The sequence below is a fragment of the Oncorhynchus keta genome, unplaced genomic scaffold (assembly GCF_023373465.1).
Source record: "Oncorhynchus keta strain PuntledgeMale-10-30-2019 unplaced genomic scaffold, Oket_V2 Un_contig_954_pilon_pilon, whole genome shotgun sequence".
In the NCBI taxonomy this organism is placed as follows: Eukaryota; Metazoa; Chordata; class Actinopteri; order Salmoniformes; family Salmonidae; genus Oncorhynchus; species Oncorhynchus keta.
In genome coordinates, this window is record NW_026290589.1 from 53,292 (window position 1) to 71,725 (window position 18,434).

Below are 18,434 nucleotides of genomic sequence, written 5' to 3' on the forward strand. Positions count from 1 at the left end.
ACCACAACAACCTCCTAGAGGAGCATAGGACCACAACAACCTCCTAGAGGAGCATAGGACCTCAACAACCTCCTAGAGGAGCATAGGACCACAACAACCTCCTAGAGGAGCATAGGACCTCAACAACCTCCTAGAGGAGCATAGGACCTCAACAACCTCCTAGAGGAGCATAGGACCACAACAACCTCCTAGAGGAGCATAGGACCACAACAACCTCCTAGAGGAGCATAGGAGAGGAGCATAGGACCTCAACAGCCAACCTAGAGGAGCATAGGACCTCAACAACCTCCTAGAGGAGCATAGGACCACAACAACCTCCTAGAGGAGCATAGGACCACAACAACCTCCTAGAGGAGCATAGGACCACAACAACCTCCTAGAGGAGCATAGGACCTCAACAACCTCCTAGAGGAGCATAGACCACAACAACCTCCTAGACCACAACAACCTCCTAGAGGAGCATAGGACCTCAACAACCTCCTAGAGGAGCATAGGACCTCAACAACCTCCTAGAGGAGCATAGGACCACAACAACCTCTAGAGGAGCATAGGACCACAACAACCTCCTAGAGGAGCATAGGACCACAACAACCTCCTAGAGGAGCATAGGACCTCAACAACCTCCTAGAGGAGCATAGGACCTCAACAACCTCCTAGAGGAGCATAGGACCTCAACAACCTCCTAGAGGAGCATAGGACCACAACAACCTCCTAGAGGAGCATAGGACCTCAACAACCTCCTAGAGGAGCATAGGACCTCAACAACCTCCTAGAGGAGCATAGGACCACAACAACCTCCTAGAGGAGCATAGGACCACAACAACCTCCTAGAGGAGCATAGGACCTCAACAACCTCCTAGAGGAGCATAGGACCTCAACAACCTCCTAGAGGAGCATAGGACCACAACAACCTCCCAGAGGAGCATAGGACCACAACAACCTCCCAGAGGAGCATAGGACCACAACAACCTCCTAGAGGAGCATAGGACCTCAACAACCTCCTAGAGGAGCATAGGACCTCAACAACCTCCTAGAGGAGCATAGGACCTCAACAACCTCCTAGAGGAGCATAGGACCACAACAACCTCCTAGAGGAGCATAGGACCTCAACAACCTAGAGGAGCATAGGACCACAACAACCTCCTAGAGGAGCATAGGACCTCAACAACCTCCTAGAGGTGCAGAGGACCTCAACAACCTCCTAGAGGAGCATAGGACCTCAACAACCTCCTAGAGGAGCATAGGACCTCAACAACCTCCTAGAGGAGCATAGGACCTCAACAACCTCCTAGAGGAGCATAGGACCTCAACAACCTCCTAGAGGAGCATAGGACCTCAACAACCTCCTAGAGGAGCATAGGGCCTCAGTAGCCCCCTAGAGGAGCATAGGGCCTCAACAACCTCCTAGAGGAGCATAGGACCACAACAACCTCATAGAGGAGCATAGGACCTCAACAACCTCCTAGAGGAGCATAGGGCCTCAACAACCTCCTAGAGGAGCATAGGGCCTCAACAACCTCCTAGAGGAGCATAGGACCACAACAACCTCATAGAGGAGCATAGGGCCTCAGTAGCCCCTAGAGGAGCATAGGGCCTCAACACCTCCTAGAGGAACATAGGGCCTTAACAACCTCATAGAGGAGCATAGGGCCTCAGCAGCCTCCTAGAGGAGCATAGGGCCTCTGCAGCATTGAGGGTTCAGCCCACAGGGTCATGGAGACATGTGATGCATGCTGCCCCACCACTACAGTGTGCAGTTAGGTCCAGAAGTATTGGCACCCTTGATAAAGATGTGTTCAACGTCATCATGAACTTTACCCAGCAACAGGACATTTTAATCTGAAACCATGATACAACAACTACACATCAGCACACTAAACCCTCAACCTCTGACCCCTGATTAAGAGAAGAACCCAACAGTCATTTCCTCCAGTCTGACAACAGGAACCTTCTACCACAACAAATCATCACAAACTCTGAAAGAAAAACACGCCTCTCACACAAACTCAGACCCGTCAGAGAAAGAACTGAACGATGTCAAAGATCATCAATCCCCAACATGACTCAATTCTGAGGATTCAGTGGATCGTTAGATCGGGTTCAAGTCCGGGCTCTGGCTGGGCCTCTCAATGATATTCAGAGACTTGTACCGAAGCCACTCCAGCATTGTCTTGGCTGTGTGCTTAGGGTCATTTCCTGTTGGAAGGTGAACCTTCACCCCATTCTGAGGTCCTGAGCCCTCTGGAGCAGGTTTTCATCAAGGATCTCTCTGTACTTTGCTCTGTTCATCATTCCTCGATCCTGATTAGTCTCTCAGTCCCTGCCACTAAAAACGTCCCCACAGCATGATGCTGCACCACCATGCTTCACCGTGGTGATGGTGCCAGGTTTCCTCCAGATGTGACTCTTGGCATTCAGGCCAAAGAGTTCAATCTTTGTTTCATCACCAAGCCATGAGGTCAAAGGAATTGTCTGTAAAGCTCCGAGACAAGATTGTGTCAAGGCACCAATCTGCGGAAGGGTACCATTAAATGTTTTCGGTATGGAATGTCCCCAAGACCACAATGACCGTCATTCTAAATGAAAGAAGTTTGTAACCACCAAGACTCTTCCTAGAGCTGGGCGTCTGGCCAAACTGAGCAATGGGGGAGAAGGGCCTTGGTCAGGGAGGTATTTTGCTCTGACATGACCTGCCAACTGTGGGACCTTATACAGACAGGTGTGTGCTTTTCCAAATCATGTCCAATCAATTGTATTTACCACAGGTGGACCCCAACCCTGTTGTAGAAACATCTCAAGGATGATCAATGGAAACAGGATGCACCGGAGCTTTATTTCGTGTCTCATAGCAAAGGGTCTGAATACTTATATAAGGTATTTCGGTTAATAATTTGCAAAAAATAAAAAATAAACATGTTTTCGCTTTGTCATTATGAGATATTGTGAGGTCATTATGGAGTATTGTGAGGTCATTATGGAGTATTGTGATGTCATTATGGAGTATTGTGATGTCATTATGGGGTATTGTGATGTCATTATGGGGTATGGTGTGTGGATTGAATAGGAACATGATTTATTTAATCCATTGTAGAATGAGGCTGTAACGTAACAAAATGTTTCTGAATGCCCTGTATGTATGTTAATGGAATTTGTTCACCCCAATAGTACATTTTGTGATGTTTTTCTCCATATCTCTAAATACCATCTTATTAGATGGATCCATTTCCCCATTAGTTTAGGATTCAGACCTGCAGTCATCTTGATTTCAGACCACTTTGGAGAAGTGTTCCACAGGCAGTAAATCTATTGTAGAATAAATGGAACCTGGATCCATTTCATTCTATTAACATGGTTTATGCGTTATAGCAGTAATGGGGTTAAACTGATATTAAAATGACAACTCCATAGGTGGTACCAGGTCAGGGAGTTCATCTCTGCTCCCAGCATCCCTGGGACAGTACTGATCAACATAGCTGACCTGATGCAGTTGGAAACAGACCTGCGTTAAAATAATGTTGAATACTTAATAAGCAGTGTTTGATTGAGTTTGTTGTAATGGAGACAATACAAAAGTCCTAAAAGTACAAACAAACCCCGTCCACCTGGAGGACAAAGGAAATGCTCAAAGTGTTGGAAAGATTTCAAGTAGTATTTGAATCCAGGGTGTTATTCGTTAGAGAACACTGTAGCAAAACATTTAGCAACATAATTATTTTAGTTCAGTTAGTCCCTTCGTGTTTCAGTTCATTTTCTTCAGTTTGGTGCCTCGTGGATATGATTCAGGTCTCCGTGGAAACATCAATGTAAATTCAACTTTGATTTTTACTCCTCACTTTCCCTTTCAGGTCCATAGGGTTTTACTGCCCCTTGTTGGAGACTGGAGCACACTGCAGTCCATTTCAGGTCCATAGGGTTTTACTGCCCCCTGGTGGAGACTGGAGCACACTGCAGTCCGTGTCAGGTCCATAGGGTTTTACTGCCCCCAGCTGGAGACTGTAGTACATTGCAGTCCCTTTTAGGTCCATAGGGTTTTACTGCCCCCTGCTGGAGACTGGAGCACACTGCAGTCACTTTCAGGTCCATAGGGTTTTAATGCCCCCTGCTGGAGACTGGCGCACACTGCAGTCCCTGGCTTTCTTTGTGCAGCTTGAGGATGAGGTCCTCATCACCTGTTGTGACGGATCCAACAAATATCCCCAGGTGAAGGCAGGGTCCCATCTCATCCAACACATCAATGACTCTTATAGGAGGGAGGGAGCATTACCCATGTTAAGCTATGGGATGAACTGTACATTTAATAATAATATAATACTATAATAATAATAATAATAAGTCCAGTACAACCATTTCCTCTCTCCTATTTCACATCCCTCTATCATCACTCCATGGGGGAGTACAACCATTACCTCTCTCCTCTTTCACATCCCTCTATCATCACTCCATGGGGAGTACAACCATTACCTCTCTCCTCTCTCACATCCTCTATCATCACTCCATGGGGAGTACAATACATTACCTCTCTCCTCTTTCACATCCCTCTATCATCACTCCATGGGGAGTACAACCATTACCTCTCTCCTCTTTCACATCCCTCTATCATCACTCCATGGGGGAGTACAACCATTACCTCTCTCCTCTTTCACATCCCTCTATCATACTCCATGGGGAGTAAACCATTACCTCTCTCCTCTTTCACATCCCTCTATCATCACTCCATGGGGAGTACAACCATTACCTCTCTCCTCTCTACATCCTCTATCATCACTCTATGGGGGAGTATGTAGAACCATTACCTCTCTCCTCTCTACATCCCTCTATCATCACTCTATGGGGGAGTACAGACCATTACCTCTCTCCTCTGTATTCACATCCCTCTATCATCACTCCATGGGGAGTACAACCATTACCTCTCTCCTCTTTCACATCCCTCTATCATCACTCTATGGGGAGTACAACCATTACTCTCTCCTCTTTCACATCCCTCTATCATCACTCCATGGGGAGTACAACCATTACCTCTCCTCTTTCACATCCCGCTATCATCACTCCATGGGGAGTACAACCATTACCTCTCTCCTCTTTCACATCCCTCTATCATCACTCCATGGGAGAGTCCAACCATTACCTCTCTCCTCTTTCACATCCCTCTATCATCACTCCATGGGGGAGTACAACCATTACCAATACTGTATACCAGTATGGACTATCAATACAGGTACTGTATGTAGAACCATAGTAAAGACCAGTATGGACTATCAATACAGGTACTGTATGTAGAACCATAGTAAAGACCAGTATGGACTATCAATACAGGTACTGTATGTAGAACCATAGTAAAGACCAGTATGGACTATCAATACAGGTACTGTATGTAGAACCATAGTAAAGACCAGTATGGACTATCAATACAGATACTGTATGTAGAACCATAGTAAAGACCAGTATGGACTATCAATACAGGTACTGTATGTAGAACCATAGTAAAGACCAGTATGGACTATCAATACAGATACTGTATGTAGAACCATAGTAAAGACCAGTATGGACTATCAATACAGGTACTGTATGTAGAACCATAGTAAAGACCAGTATGGACTATCAATACAGATACTGTATGTAGAACCATAGTAAAGACCAGTATGGACTATCAATACAGATACTGTATGTAGAACCATAGTAAAGACCAGTATGGACTATCAATACAGATACTGTATGTAGAACCATAGTAAAGACCAGTATGGACTATCAATACAGGTACTGTATGTAGAACCATAGTAAAGACCAGTATGGACTATCAATACAGATACTGTATGTAGAACCATAGTAAAGACCAGTATGGACTATCAATACAAAGTGACCATTTAGAATGAGGCCCAGTTCAATGAGAGGAAGTCTTAACAGAACTGGGGGATGACAGACAGAAAGTGTTTTGTGCCAAACACTAAAGCATGATATTGTAATAAATCTACACCCTGTTCCCTAAGTAGAACACTACTTTAGACCTGGTCAGAAGCACCGTAGTGCACTACGTAGAAAATAGGGAACCATTTGGAACAGAGACAGTAATTCCCCTGAACATCTTCCTCATCTGGTTTCTTGAACAGCCCTTCAGTCCTCCCCTCCTCCCTTTTCATTCTATTCTATCAGCCACACCACTAGCTCACCTCCACACAATACATTTACAAGTTAAAGACACACCTTGGAATAAATAACAAAGGAAAACTATTACTAGATGAAGTTGAGTGTTTTTTATTATTTCCCATCACCATAAATCATATTTAATCACTGAACAGTAGCAGACCTAACTTCATCTGTTCCTGACTCTGGATAGTGGATTAAAAAGACCATCAATCTCCAATGATATTAAAGTACTATTCTGAACATTACTGATATACTGAGTGGCAAGTCAAGATATCTGCTGGTTTTATTGTTTGGTCAACAGCACCACCTGCTGGACAGGTTTAATGTTGCTGGACTGAGCAGTATGGGAGGATGAAAGGTGACACATTTAGGGCTGGTTTCCTGGACATCTACATTGAACATACAGTTTAGTCTAGGACCAGGATTAATCTGTGTCTGGGAAACCAGACCATATAGTTTAGTAGAAAGTAAGTGATACCAGCTTGTAGTGGGCTGACTAGTCCTGAATTGTCCTTTAGTTCCTGGACCATTTTCCATGCAGCTCCAGGTGACAGAGAACACATCAATTAGGACCGAGCCAACAAGCTGATCAATGATACTGAGGAGAATTACATAGAGACAGAGAACCAACTGAGAAAACATATCAATGGTTCTGAATGACAAACAATATACATCAACACCAGACATCATGATTCATGGAAATGTACAAGATTAAAACATTGTATTGAATTTGAATGAATAACAAATCAGTTTACAGTTTAACCAGCTCAGCTATAGACTACACCAGCAACTACAGTTTAACCATACACCAGCATGACTAGTATCTATGTGGACCCTACTACAGTTTAACCAGCTCAGCTATAGACTACACCAGCATGACTAGTATCCAGACCCTGCTACAGTTTAACCAGCTCAGCAGTCTACACCAGCATGACTAGTATCTATGTGGACCCCATTTAACCATAGTACCATTGAGCCAAAACCCAGGATAGAGGGGCTGAGTGAATGTGGTCTGGACTCTGTGGAGGAGGGTCATTGTGTCAGAGACACTGTAGAAGGACAGAGTACCTGCCTTGTGATCCAGGTACACTCCTACTCTGGAGGACTGAGGGCCTGATACTTTAGTCACAACATTATTGTGACTGAAACAATAACCACCACTATAGTACTGTAAACTCCAGGACTTGTTATTGAGTCCAAATACACCATCTCTCTCTGTTCTGCTGATGTCTTTATATGAGACTGCTATAACAACAACACCAGTCCACTCCACCTCCCAGTAACAGCGTCCAGACAGACCCTCTCTACACAGAACCTGGTACCAGTTGGTGAATCTGTCTGGATGGACAGGATATGGTTGGACTTGGCCTGTATTGGTCACCTTTCTGTTCCCTTCAGACAGAGAGAGGTGTGTGTGTGCTGTGTTTGGGTCCAGTGTGAGCTGACAGGAATCTGGGAGAAGAGCAGAGACCAATGAGGGGAGTCAGAACAATAAGTTAAGTCAGATACTGTATCTACCCTGTCTTTGATTAGAGCACAGCAGAGATCAAATCAGAGAAATATGAGGAGTCAGATAGATACCCAGTCTTTGATTATATCTACTATTGCTATATATTTCTAGAGGGATTGTTAGGAGTGTCAGTAAAAAGAGACTGTTAGTTACTTCACAATAAAGAGACTCACATTGTAACAACTGTTCTCTGGTCTTGGGCTCTGGAGGCAGTACAACATCCACTATATTCACTACAGACACACAAACACATTGACAGAGAGAGGGAATGTTATCATCAGACCATATTCCACATGTATATGACTAGTAGGGAACTTTCAATGGTCTAAAGTTGATGTTCTTTTTGTTTTCAACACACCTGTAGTGGAGATCTTGGTCCATTCTCCTTTAAGGAAGTCTTCTAGTTTCTCTCTCAGTTCAGACACAGTCTTACTCACATCTCCAAAGTACTGAAGAGGACGGACAACGATGCTGGGTAAGTCTGAAGATACACTGATACTGGAGAGAGACTGATAACTCTGAGAGAGAGAGAGAGAGAGAGAGAGAGAGAGAGACTGATAACTCTAGAGAGACTGATAACTCTAGAGAGAGAGAGAGAGAGAGAGAGAGAGAGAGAGAGAGAGAGACTGACAACTCTAGAGAGACTGATAACTCTAGAGAGAGAGAGAGAGAGAGAGAGAGAGAGAGAGAGAGAGAGAGAGAGAGAGAGAGAGAGAGAGAGAGAGAGAGAGAGAGAGAGAGAGAGAGAGAGAGAGAGAGACTGATAACTCTGGAGAGAGAGAGAGAGAGAGAGAGAGAGAGACTGATAACTCTGGAGAGAGAGAGAGAGAGAGAGAGAGAGAGACTGGATAACTCTGAGAGAGAGAGAGAGAGAGAGAGAGAGAGAGAGAGAGAGAGAGAGAGAGAGAGAGAGAGAGAGAGGACTGATAAGAGAGAGGAGAGAGAGAGAGAGACTGATAACTCAGAGAGAGAGAGAGAGAGAGAGAGAGAGACTGATAACTCTGAGAGAGAGAGAGAGAGAGAGAGAGAGAGAGAGAGAGAGAGAGAGAGAGAGAGAGAGAGAGAGAGAGAGAGAGAGAGAGAGAGAGAGAGAGAGAGAGAGACTGATAACTCTGGAGAGAGAGAGAGAGAGAGAGAGAGAGAGAGAGAGAGAGAGAGAGAGAGAGACTGATAACTCTGGAGAGAGAGAGAGAGAGAGAGAGAGAGAGAGAGAGAGAGAGAGACTGATAACTCTGGAGAGAGAGAGAGAGAGAGAGAGAGAGAGAGAGAGAGAGAGAGACTGATAACTCTGGAGAGAGAGAGAGAGAGAGACTGATACCTCTGGAGAGAGAGAGAGAGAGACTGATAACTCTGGAGAGAGAGAGAGTCACCAGGACCACAAATACAAATTCCATCTAGACACTGTTGCCCTAGAGCACACAAAAAACTATACATACCTCAGCCTAAACATCAGCGCCACAGGTAACTTCCACAAAGCTGTGAATGATCTGAGAGACAAGGCAAGAAGGGCCTTCTATGCCATCAAAAGGAACATAAAATTCAACATACCAATTAGGATCTGGCTAAAAATACTTGAATCAGTTATAGAGCCTATTGCCCTTTATGGTTGTGAGGTCTGGGGTCCGCTCACCAACCAAGACTTCACAAAATGGGACAAACACCAAATTGAGACTCTGCACGCAGAATTCTGCAAAAATATCCTCCGTGTACAACGTAAAACACCAAATAATGCATGCAGAGCAGAATTAGGCCGATACCCACTAATTATCAAAATCCAGAAAAGAGCCGTTAAATTCTATAACCACCTAAAAGGAAGCGATTCCCAAACCTTCCACAACAAAGCCATCACCTACAGAGAGATGAACCTGGAGAAGAGTCCCCTAAGCAAGCTGGTCCTGGGGCTCTGTTCACAAACACAAACACACCCTTCAGAGCCCCAGGACAGCAGCACAATTAGACCCAACCAAATCATGAGAAAACAAAAAGATAATTACTTGACACATTGGAAAGAATTAACAAAAAACAGAGCAAACTAGAATGCTATTTGGCCCTACACAGAGAGTACACAGCGGCAGAATACCTGACCACTGTGACTGACCCAAAATTAAGGAAAGCTTTGACTATGTACAGACTCAGTGAGCATAGCCTTGCTATTGAGAAAGGCCGCCGTAGGCAGACATGGCTCTCAAGAGAAGACAGGCTATGTGCTCACTGCCCACAAAATGAGGTGGAAACTGAGCTGCACTTCCTAACCTCCTGCCCAATGTATGACCATATTAGAGAGACATATTTCCCTCAGATTACACAGATCCACAAAGAATTCGAAAACAAATCCAATTTTGATAAACTCCCATATCTACTGGGTGAAATACCACAGTGTGACATCACAGCAGCAAGATTTGTGACCTGTTGCCGCGAGAAAAGGGCAACCAGTGAAGAACAAACACCATTGTAAATACAAGCCATATTTATGCTTATTTATTTTATCTTGTGTCCTTTAACCATTTGTACATTGTTGAAACACTATACATATATAATATGACATTTGTAATGTCTTTATTGTTTTGAAACTTCTGTATGTGTAATGTTTACTGTTAAATTTTATTGATTATTTCACTTTATATATTCACTTTATATATTATCTACCTCACTTGCTACCTCACTTGATATATTATCTACCTCACTTACTTTGGCAATGTTAACACATGTTTCCCATTCCAAAGAAGCCCTTGAATTGAATTGAATTGAATTGAGAGAGAGAGAGGGACGGACAGAGAGAGAGAGAGTGGGACGGACAGAGCGAGAGAGCGACGGACAGAGAGAGAGACAGATGGACAGAGAGAGAGACAGACGGACAGAGAGAGAAAGAGACAGACAGAGAGAGAGTGGGACAGACAGAGAGAGAGACGGATAGAGAGAGAGAGAGAGAGAGGGACGGACAGAGGGAGAGAGAGGGACGGACAGAGGGAGAGAGAGAGAGAGAGAGGGACGGACCAAGAGAGAGAGAGAGGAACTGACAAAGAGAGAGCGGGACGGACAGGGAGAGAGAGACAGACAGGACAACATGAGATGAATAGTTTCACATGAAGTTAATTTCATATCACATGTAACAAGACAGTTTATTTACCTGGAGGAAATGGATGTGATCCTCTGTGTGTGAGAGCTGCTCCAGCTCAGTGCTTCTCTTCCTCAGCTCAGCTATCTCCTGCTTCAGTTGCTCCAGGAGTCCTTCAGCTTGACTCACTTGAGCCTTCTCTTGGGCTCTGATCAGCTCCTTCACCTCAGAGCTACTTCTCTCAATGGAGCGGATCAGCTCAGTAAAGATCTGATCACTGACCTCCACTGCTGACTGTGCAGAGCGCTGGAGAGAGAGACATAGAGACACAGAGACACAGAGAGAGAGACAGAGAGACAGAGAGAGAGACAGAGAGACAGAGAGAGAGAGAGAAAGACAGTAGGTTCAGTAGCCTCTCTGCACCTCATTGAGTCAGAACTCTGCTCTCCAGGTCCACCAGGCCTTGTCCTCCCTCCTGGACAGACAGGTACCAAACACCTCTTGGTCCTGCTCTACTCTCCTCCCTCCTGGACAGACATGTACAGAACACCTCTTGGTCCTGCTCTACTCTCCTCCCTCCTGGACAGACAGGTACAGAACACATCTTGGTCCTTCTCTACTCTCCTCCCTCCTGGACAGACAGGTACAGCACACCTCTTGGTCCTGCTCTACTCTCCTCCCTCCTGGACAGACAGGTACAGAACACCTCTTGGTCCTGCTCTACTATCCTCCCTCCTGGACAGACAGGTACAGAACACCTATTGGTATATATATATCATCCATGATTGATATTTTGTCACGAAAAGATGCTGGACTATGCATATAATTGACAGCTTTGGAAAGAAAACACTCTGACGTTTCCAAAACTGCAAAGATATTGTCTGTGAGTGCCACAGAACTAATGCTACAGGCGAAACCAAGATGAAATGTCATACAGGAAGTGAGACAGATTTTTGAGGCACTGTGTTCCAATGTCTCCTTATATGGCTGTGAATGCGCAAGGAGAGAGCCAACACTTTCTGTCGTTTCCCACTTTCTGGTGTTTGCAGCATTGTGACGTATTTGAAGGCATATCATTGGAAAATTGACCATAAGAGACTACCAATACTGTAGCTATGGTTGAAAAACATTTGAAAAACATTCTGGAGTGTGTTCAATCACGGTTTACACCACTCTAAATCCTCCTACCTAACTCAGAACTTCTGAGAAAATAAAAGAGTCCTACTAACTTCTAATAGACCCTCCCCCATCCCCCAAATCCCTTCCAAGTGTAATGTTTACTGTTCATTTCTGATTGCCAAAGCAAGTGAAATAGACAATGTAAACATATATTTCCATGCCAATAAAGCCCTATGAATGTAATTCAATTGAGAGAGACAGTTCAATTTTAATGTATAGGGGACATGAGTCAGTCATGGTTACTCATGGTTATGTGATGAGGCAGCCCAGTCGGTTACATGAACCAGTCTATTCTCTGAAAGGGGTCCAGACAGCCTGTTCCCAACAGTGGGGTCAGTGGGATTGGATAGGGGCCTCTCTCTCTCTCTCTCTCTCTGACTGGAGGAGAGAAGTGAAATGGTGTGTCTCATCTGGTCAACAATACTCACCTTGAAAGACTCCACAGCCTGTTGGAGCTCATTCAGCTCCTTCTCTCTCTCCTGGAATCTCTGCTGGACCTTCTGCTGACTCATCCCCAGCTGCCTCTGTGGAGAATCACTCTTCAATGAGCTATCAAGCTTTATTAGTCCAGTAGATCAATAGTATAGTAATGTGACATAGGACCCATAGAGAGGAAGGTCTAGAATCCTGAGGAAGTCCCTTTACAATATAATATTATGTTGCTATGTGAATGATTATAGTTTTTATGGTAGGCCTACATGTATCAAGGGGTTGAGACTGAACTTTGGACTCATAAAAGGCCATTCAGAATGATAATAGTGTTTGACTTTAGAAAATGGTGATACATTTAGAGAATCTGGGTTAACATATCTATATACTCAAGGTTTGTGTTCATATTTGTGGATCGAATTCATTTGAATGATCTCATATTCAAACAGATTTAGTTCCTACTGTATCTTTAATTCTTTGTTTATCAGACAGTCACCAACAAGTTGTTCTGGTCTTACCTGTTTCTCAGTCCTCTCTGCTGCAGCTGACACTGTATCATGGCCTTTATGTTCATCCATCACACACAGCAGACAGATACACTGCTGATCGGTACGACAGTAAACCTCCAGCAGTTTGTCATGATGAGAGCAGATCTTCTCCTGTAGTTGTGCGGTGGCTTTGACCAGCTTGTGCTTCTTGAAAGCAGGAGATTCATAGTGAGGTTGGAGGTGAGTCTCACAGTAAGAGGCCAGACACACCAGACAGGACATGAGGGCTTTCTGCTTTCTGGTCCCAGTGCAGAAATCACACACCACATCTCCAGGTCCAGCATAGCACAGAGCAGGAGGGGGAGCAGCCTGGAGTCCTGTATTCCTCAGTTTCTCCACTATCTCAGCCAACATGTTATTTTTCCTCAGATTAGGCCATGGAGTGAAGGTCTCTCTGCACTGAGGACAGCTATAGACCCCTTTCAGATCATCCTGATCCCAGCTGCCCTCAATACAGATTCTACAGTAACTGTGTCCACAGGGAATAGTGACCGGCTCCTTCAGTAGATCCAGACAGACAGAACAACAGAACTGGTCCTGGTCCAGCAGAACTCCCTGTTGAGCCATTTGGACGGTTGTTCACTCTCACACAGAGAGACGACACAGACACTCAGATCAGTTTAATTTCCTCAGAAAATATTTTGTGCGAGGGGGAGGGACTTCCTGGTTCTGCCAGAGGGGAGGGGTTAGAGGGAGGGAGGGGTTGGAGGGAGAGAACGAGAGAAGGAGGAGTGCAGAGAGGTAGAAGTCTACTGAATACTGTATGTATTGACTGATCATTGAGAATGAGGTAATATTTTACATTACAGTGTGGTTATTACTGACAGGTCTAGGGTCAGGGTTAGAGGTACTACATTCAGCAGTAACCCTAGAATGGAACACTTTACATTACAGTGTGGTCATTACTGACAGGTCTAGGGTCAGGGTTAGAGGTACTACATTCAGCAGTAACCCTAGAATAGAACACTTTACATTACAGTGTGGTTATTACTGACAGGTCTAGGGTCAGGGTTAGAGGTACTACATTCAGCAGTAACCCTAGAATGGAACACTTTACATTACAGTGTGGTCATTACTGACAGGTCTAGGGTCAGGGTTAGAGGTACTACATTCAGCAGTAACCCTAGACATATCTGGGACTAAAAAGAGAAGACGTTTTACAATCAGAGTTCTTTGTGTCTCTTCTTAGTCATACAGATCCCCCACATCTTATAGGTGGACGGGGTTATGGACATATACAATACATTATTTCTGAAACCAGACCCCAACCCTTTCAGCAGGAAAAGCTTCTCTAATAATCCTAACCGTGGCTGGGTGTCTTCAGAGACTGAGAGGTAGAGAGACACACTGTCAAGGTGACAGGTATCCTAGTGGTTTAGAGACTGAGAGGTACAGAGACACACTGTCAAGGTGACAGGTATCCTAGTGGTTTAGAGACTGAGAGGTACAGAGACACACTGTCAAGGTGACAGGTATCCTAGTGGTTTAGAGACTGAGAGGTACAGAGACACACTGTCAAGGTGACAGGTATCCTAGTGGTTTAGAGACTGAGAGGTATAGAGACACACTGTCAAGGTGACAGGTATCCTAGTGGTTTAGAGACTGAGAGGTAGAGAGACACACTGTCAAGGTGACAGGTATCCTAGTGGTTTAGAGACTGAGAGGTACAGAGACACACTGTCAAAGTGACAGGTATCCTAGTGGTTTAGAGACTGAGAGGTATAGAGACAAACTGTCAAGGTGACAGGTATCCTAGTGGTTTAGAGACTGAGAGGTATAGAGACACGCTGTCAAGGTGACAGGTATCCTAGTGGTTTAGAGACTGAGAGGTATAGAGACACACTGTCAAGGTGACAGGTATCCTAGTGGTTTAGAGACTGAGAGGTATAGAGACACACTGTCAAGGTGACAGGTATCCTAGTGGTTTAGAGACTGAGAGGTATAGAGACACGCTGTCAAGGTGACAGGTATCCTAGTGGTTTAGAGACTGAGAGGTATAGAGACACACTGTCAAGGTGACAGGTATCCTAGTGGTTTAGAGACTGAGAGGTACAGAGACACACTGTCAAGGTGACAGGTATCCTATTGGTTTAGAGACTGAGAGGTACAGAGACACACTGTCAAGGTGACAGGTATCCTAGTGGTTTAGAGACTGAGAGGTACAGAGACACACTGTCAAGGTGACAGGTATCCTAGTGGTTTAGAGACTGAGAGGTACAGAGACACACTGTCAAGGTGACAGGTATCCTAGTGGTTTAGAGACTGAGAGGTATAGAGACAAACTGTCAGGGTGACAGGTATCCTAGTGGTTTAGAGACTGAGAGGTATAGAGACACACTGTCAAGGTGACAGGTATCTTAGTGGTTTAGAGACTGAGAGGTACAGAGACACACTGTCAAGGTGACAGGTATCCTAGTGGTTTAGAGACTGAGAGGTACAGAGACACACTGTCAAGGTGACAGGTATCTTAGTGGTTTAGAGACTGAGAGGTACAGAGACACACTGTCAAGGTGACAGGTATCTTAGTGGTTTAGAGACTGAGCGGTATAGAGACACACTGTCAAAGTGACAGGTATCCTAGTGGTTTAGAGACTGAGAGGTACAGAGACACACTGTCAAGGTGACAGGTATCCTAGTGGTTTAGAGACTGAGAGGTATAGAGACACACTGTCAAGGTGACAGGTATCCTAGTGGTTTAGAGACTGAGAGGTATAGAGACACACTGTCAAGGTGACAGGTATCCTAGTGGTTTAGAGACTGTCTGTCTATGTTCCCTTGTGGTTTAGGGACAGTAACTGAAAGGTCGCTTGTTTGAATCCCTGAGCTGACTAGGTGAAACCTCTTTAAATCCCAAGAGACCAGGAGACCTAAAGGAAGCATTCAACACTGCATCCCTTCATCCAGTCATAGTAAACTGTCTGTCTGTCTGTCTGTCTGTCTGTCTGTCTGTCTGTCTGTCGACAGCCAACTTCTCTGCTGTGGTTGTTGTTGCTGCTATCAGTGTTAAGGTCAAGGTACAAAGTGATTGACCTCCCTCTGAGCCATATACAGAGTTCAACCCCTCTAAACATGTCATCTTTTATATCCTTTATTGTATATTGCTCTGATGTCACTGTCCTTAAAAACTCAGTCGACCCTCTACTTTTTCGAACATTCTGTTAAAAATCGTGCAACATTTCAACGCCCTGCTACTCAGGCCAGGAATATAGTATATGCATATGATTAGTATGTGTGGATAGAAAACACTCAGACGTTTATAAAACTGGTTAAATCACGGCTGTGACTATAACAGAACGTGCGTTTCATCGAAAAGTGCAAGAAAATCTGATCACTGAAAATGGAAATAAATATCCTTGCGCTACTTCCAGGAATTGTTCAAAGTGAACCGAATTACATGAGGCCGAGGTTTCAGTGCCTACTGCTTCCACATGATGTCTAGAGTCTTGTCATTTGATTCAGCCTTGATTCTTGGTCAAACCGAATCAAGGGAACCGATTCCCTCCGGTCTCCGACATCTTTTCGAGACGGACAGCTATAGAATTTACATCGCCTCCTGATGAATTTTATCGCTTATTAACGTGTACTAATACCTAAAGTTGCATTACAAAAGTATTTCGAAGTGTTTTGTGAAAGTTTATCGTCGACTTTTTTAATAAAAAAAATGACGTTACGTTATAAGACGCAAATTTTTTTCGTTTATCACACAGTCTTCATAGATCGATATCTAGGCTATATATGGACCGGTTTAATCGAAAAAAAGACCCAATAGTGATTATGGGACATCTAGGAGTGCCAACAAAGAAGATGGTCAAAGGTAATGAATGTTTTCTATTTTATTTGTGCGGTTTGTGTAGCGACGACTATGCTAATTATTTTGTTTACGTCCCCTGCGGGTCTTTTGGGGTGTTACATGCTATCAGATAATAGCTTCTCATGCTTTCGCCGAAAAGCATTTAAAAAATCTGACTTGTTGCCTGGATTCACAACGAGTGTAGCTTTAATTCAATACCCTGCATGTGTATTTTAATGAACGTTTGAGTTTTAACTAATACTATTAGCATTTATGGTAGCGCATTTGCATTTCCAGAGCTCTAGATGGGACGCCTGCGTGCCAGGTAGGAGCAAGAGGTTAAACAACTTGTCATGTCTTTGGCTATGCCAGATTAAGTGATATGACATGCTATTCTATAACATGATTTCTCCGTAATTAATATTCCCTGATTGAGCTAAACATGTAAATGTAATTAACTAGAGAGTCGGGCACCACAAAATAATATTTATAGAGCTGTTATCTTCCGAATAAACTCTTAAAGACCTAGTAATATTTGACATCAATAGCAGTCAATATCAATTGTCATCTTAATTCCGTCTCATCTGAAAGTTGTAAATTCTTGTTTATCTACACGAACCCTGGCTAACAATTAGAATCAGCAAATACAAAACTGGGTTTAATTATTTATTTACTAAATACCTAACTAATCACACATACACACAATGAATCATACCTTGATTACAAATTAGGTCATAAAGGAAAACGTCCCTAGTGGGCGGAACAGATATGACAGCTGGTTACACAAAGAACGGGGGGCTGGGTTTGAGTGAAAGAGCGGGAAGACTGAGGAACACAGGGAGAAGCTGTGCCATCGGAAATACAGCATCTGATCCATTCCAATACAGCATCTGATCCAAATGCAATAAATATTTACTCTCAGCTGCGCTTCGGTAGGTTGGTGGTAGAAGAATGTCTCTGGTTGGTGGTTGGTGGTAGAAGAATGTCTCTGCTGGTAAATTAAATACGTTGTAGTAACGTTGTTGTGTGGTAGAGAGGATACTCTGTCTGTTCCTTCCTAACCTGCGTTTGCTGATACTGTTGCTAACTCAACGGCTAGGAGGTATCCCTTCTGTAGTGAATAAGAGTTCAACGTTCATACCATTTGCAACCAAAGCTCACGCTGATGTTGGCTTCGTTCTGTAGTTATTATCTGAACCATTCTGACATAGGACCGTCGTCCTCACATCTTTGGGACAGGAGGTTATATAGTCGTCAAGGGCTTATATAGGAAGAGAGAGGAGGGTGTGTTTGAAAAGTGTTATAGCCCATCCAAAGGGTGGGCCACTGATTGAGCAGCCCTATTCTTATGAAAACACAAATCTCACATTTTAGAAGCTAAAATAACATTTCATCCCATCACAAATAATTTAATATTTAAATTGAACATTAATTCCATGTGAATCCGATAACTCTGATGTGTAGACTTTCCACTGTAGAGTTTGTCATCATTGATGAGAATGTCTCAGATGACAACCGAACTGACATCATATTCATTAAGTACCACCGCATATGTTCAATTGTTCGGATTACCAGAATATAGTTCATTTCCCCCAACTTCTGATGTTCCCAGAATCTCTGTTAACCAAGGGTTTTGCAAATGTAACATCAGTAGGGTAGAGAGAGGAAAAAGTGGGGAAGAGGTATTTAAGACTGTCATAAACCGACCCCCCTTGTGGGAAGGAGTGAATGGATCCTGTGAGATCCAGTCGTGTTTCTTCCTGCTCTGTAAGGACCTGTGTC

At 44.0% G+C, this 18,434-nt stretch overlaps 1 protein-coding gene and 1 long non-coding RNA gene across 2 annotated transcripts; one reads left to right on the plus strand and one right to left on the minus strand.

Annotated features, from left to right (window-relative positions):
* Window positions 1–4,027: 4,027 nt before the first annotated feature.
* On the minus strand, window positions 4,028–13,458 carry LOC127927129 (E3 ubiquitin/ISG15 ligase TRIM25-like). The gene is made up of 6 exons (XM_052512917.1): window positions 12,833–13,458; window positions 12,314–12,409; window positions 10,779–11,012; window positions 8,010–8,169; window positions 7,825–7,884; window positions 4,028–4,169 (listed from the first exon to the last, which is right to left on the minus strand). The coding sequence occupies exons 1-6, from the start codon at window positions 13,427–13,429 to the stop codon at window positions 4,090–4,092; spliced, it is 1,227 nt and encodes a 408-aa protein (XP_052368877.1). The 5' UTR covers window positions 13,430–13,458; the 3' UTR covers window positions 4,028–4,089.
* A 718-nt stretch (window positions 13,459–14,176) lies between these two features.
* On the plus strand, window positions 14,177–15,614 carry LOC127927133 (uncharacterized). The gene is made up of 5 exons (XR_008126247.1): window positions 14,177–14,492; window positions 14,658–14,801; window positions 14,967–15,104; window positions 15,160–15,372; window positions 15,538–15,614. It is a non-coding gene; the product is annotated as an uncharacterized LOC127927133 (long non-coding RNA).
* The last annotated feature ends 2,820 nt before the right edge of the window (window positions 15,615–18,434 follow it).

Bases quoted from the DNA above. Each gene is read 5' to 3' on its own strand.
- LOC127927129 (XM_052512917.1), bottom strand. From the start codon at position 13,429: ATGGCTCAACAGGGAGTTCTGCTGGACCAGGACCAGTTCTGTTGTTCT. The intron at 12,410-12,832 runs GTAAGACCAGAA...GATTCTCCACAG, and splicing joins CAGAGAGGACTGAGAAACAG to AGGCAGCTGGGGATGAGTCA. The intron at 8,170-10,778 runs GTAAATAAACTG...TCTCTCTCTCAG, and splicing joins ATCACATCCATTTCCTCCAG to AGTTATCAGTCTCTCTCCAG.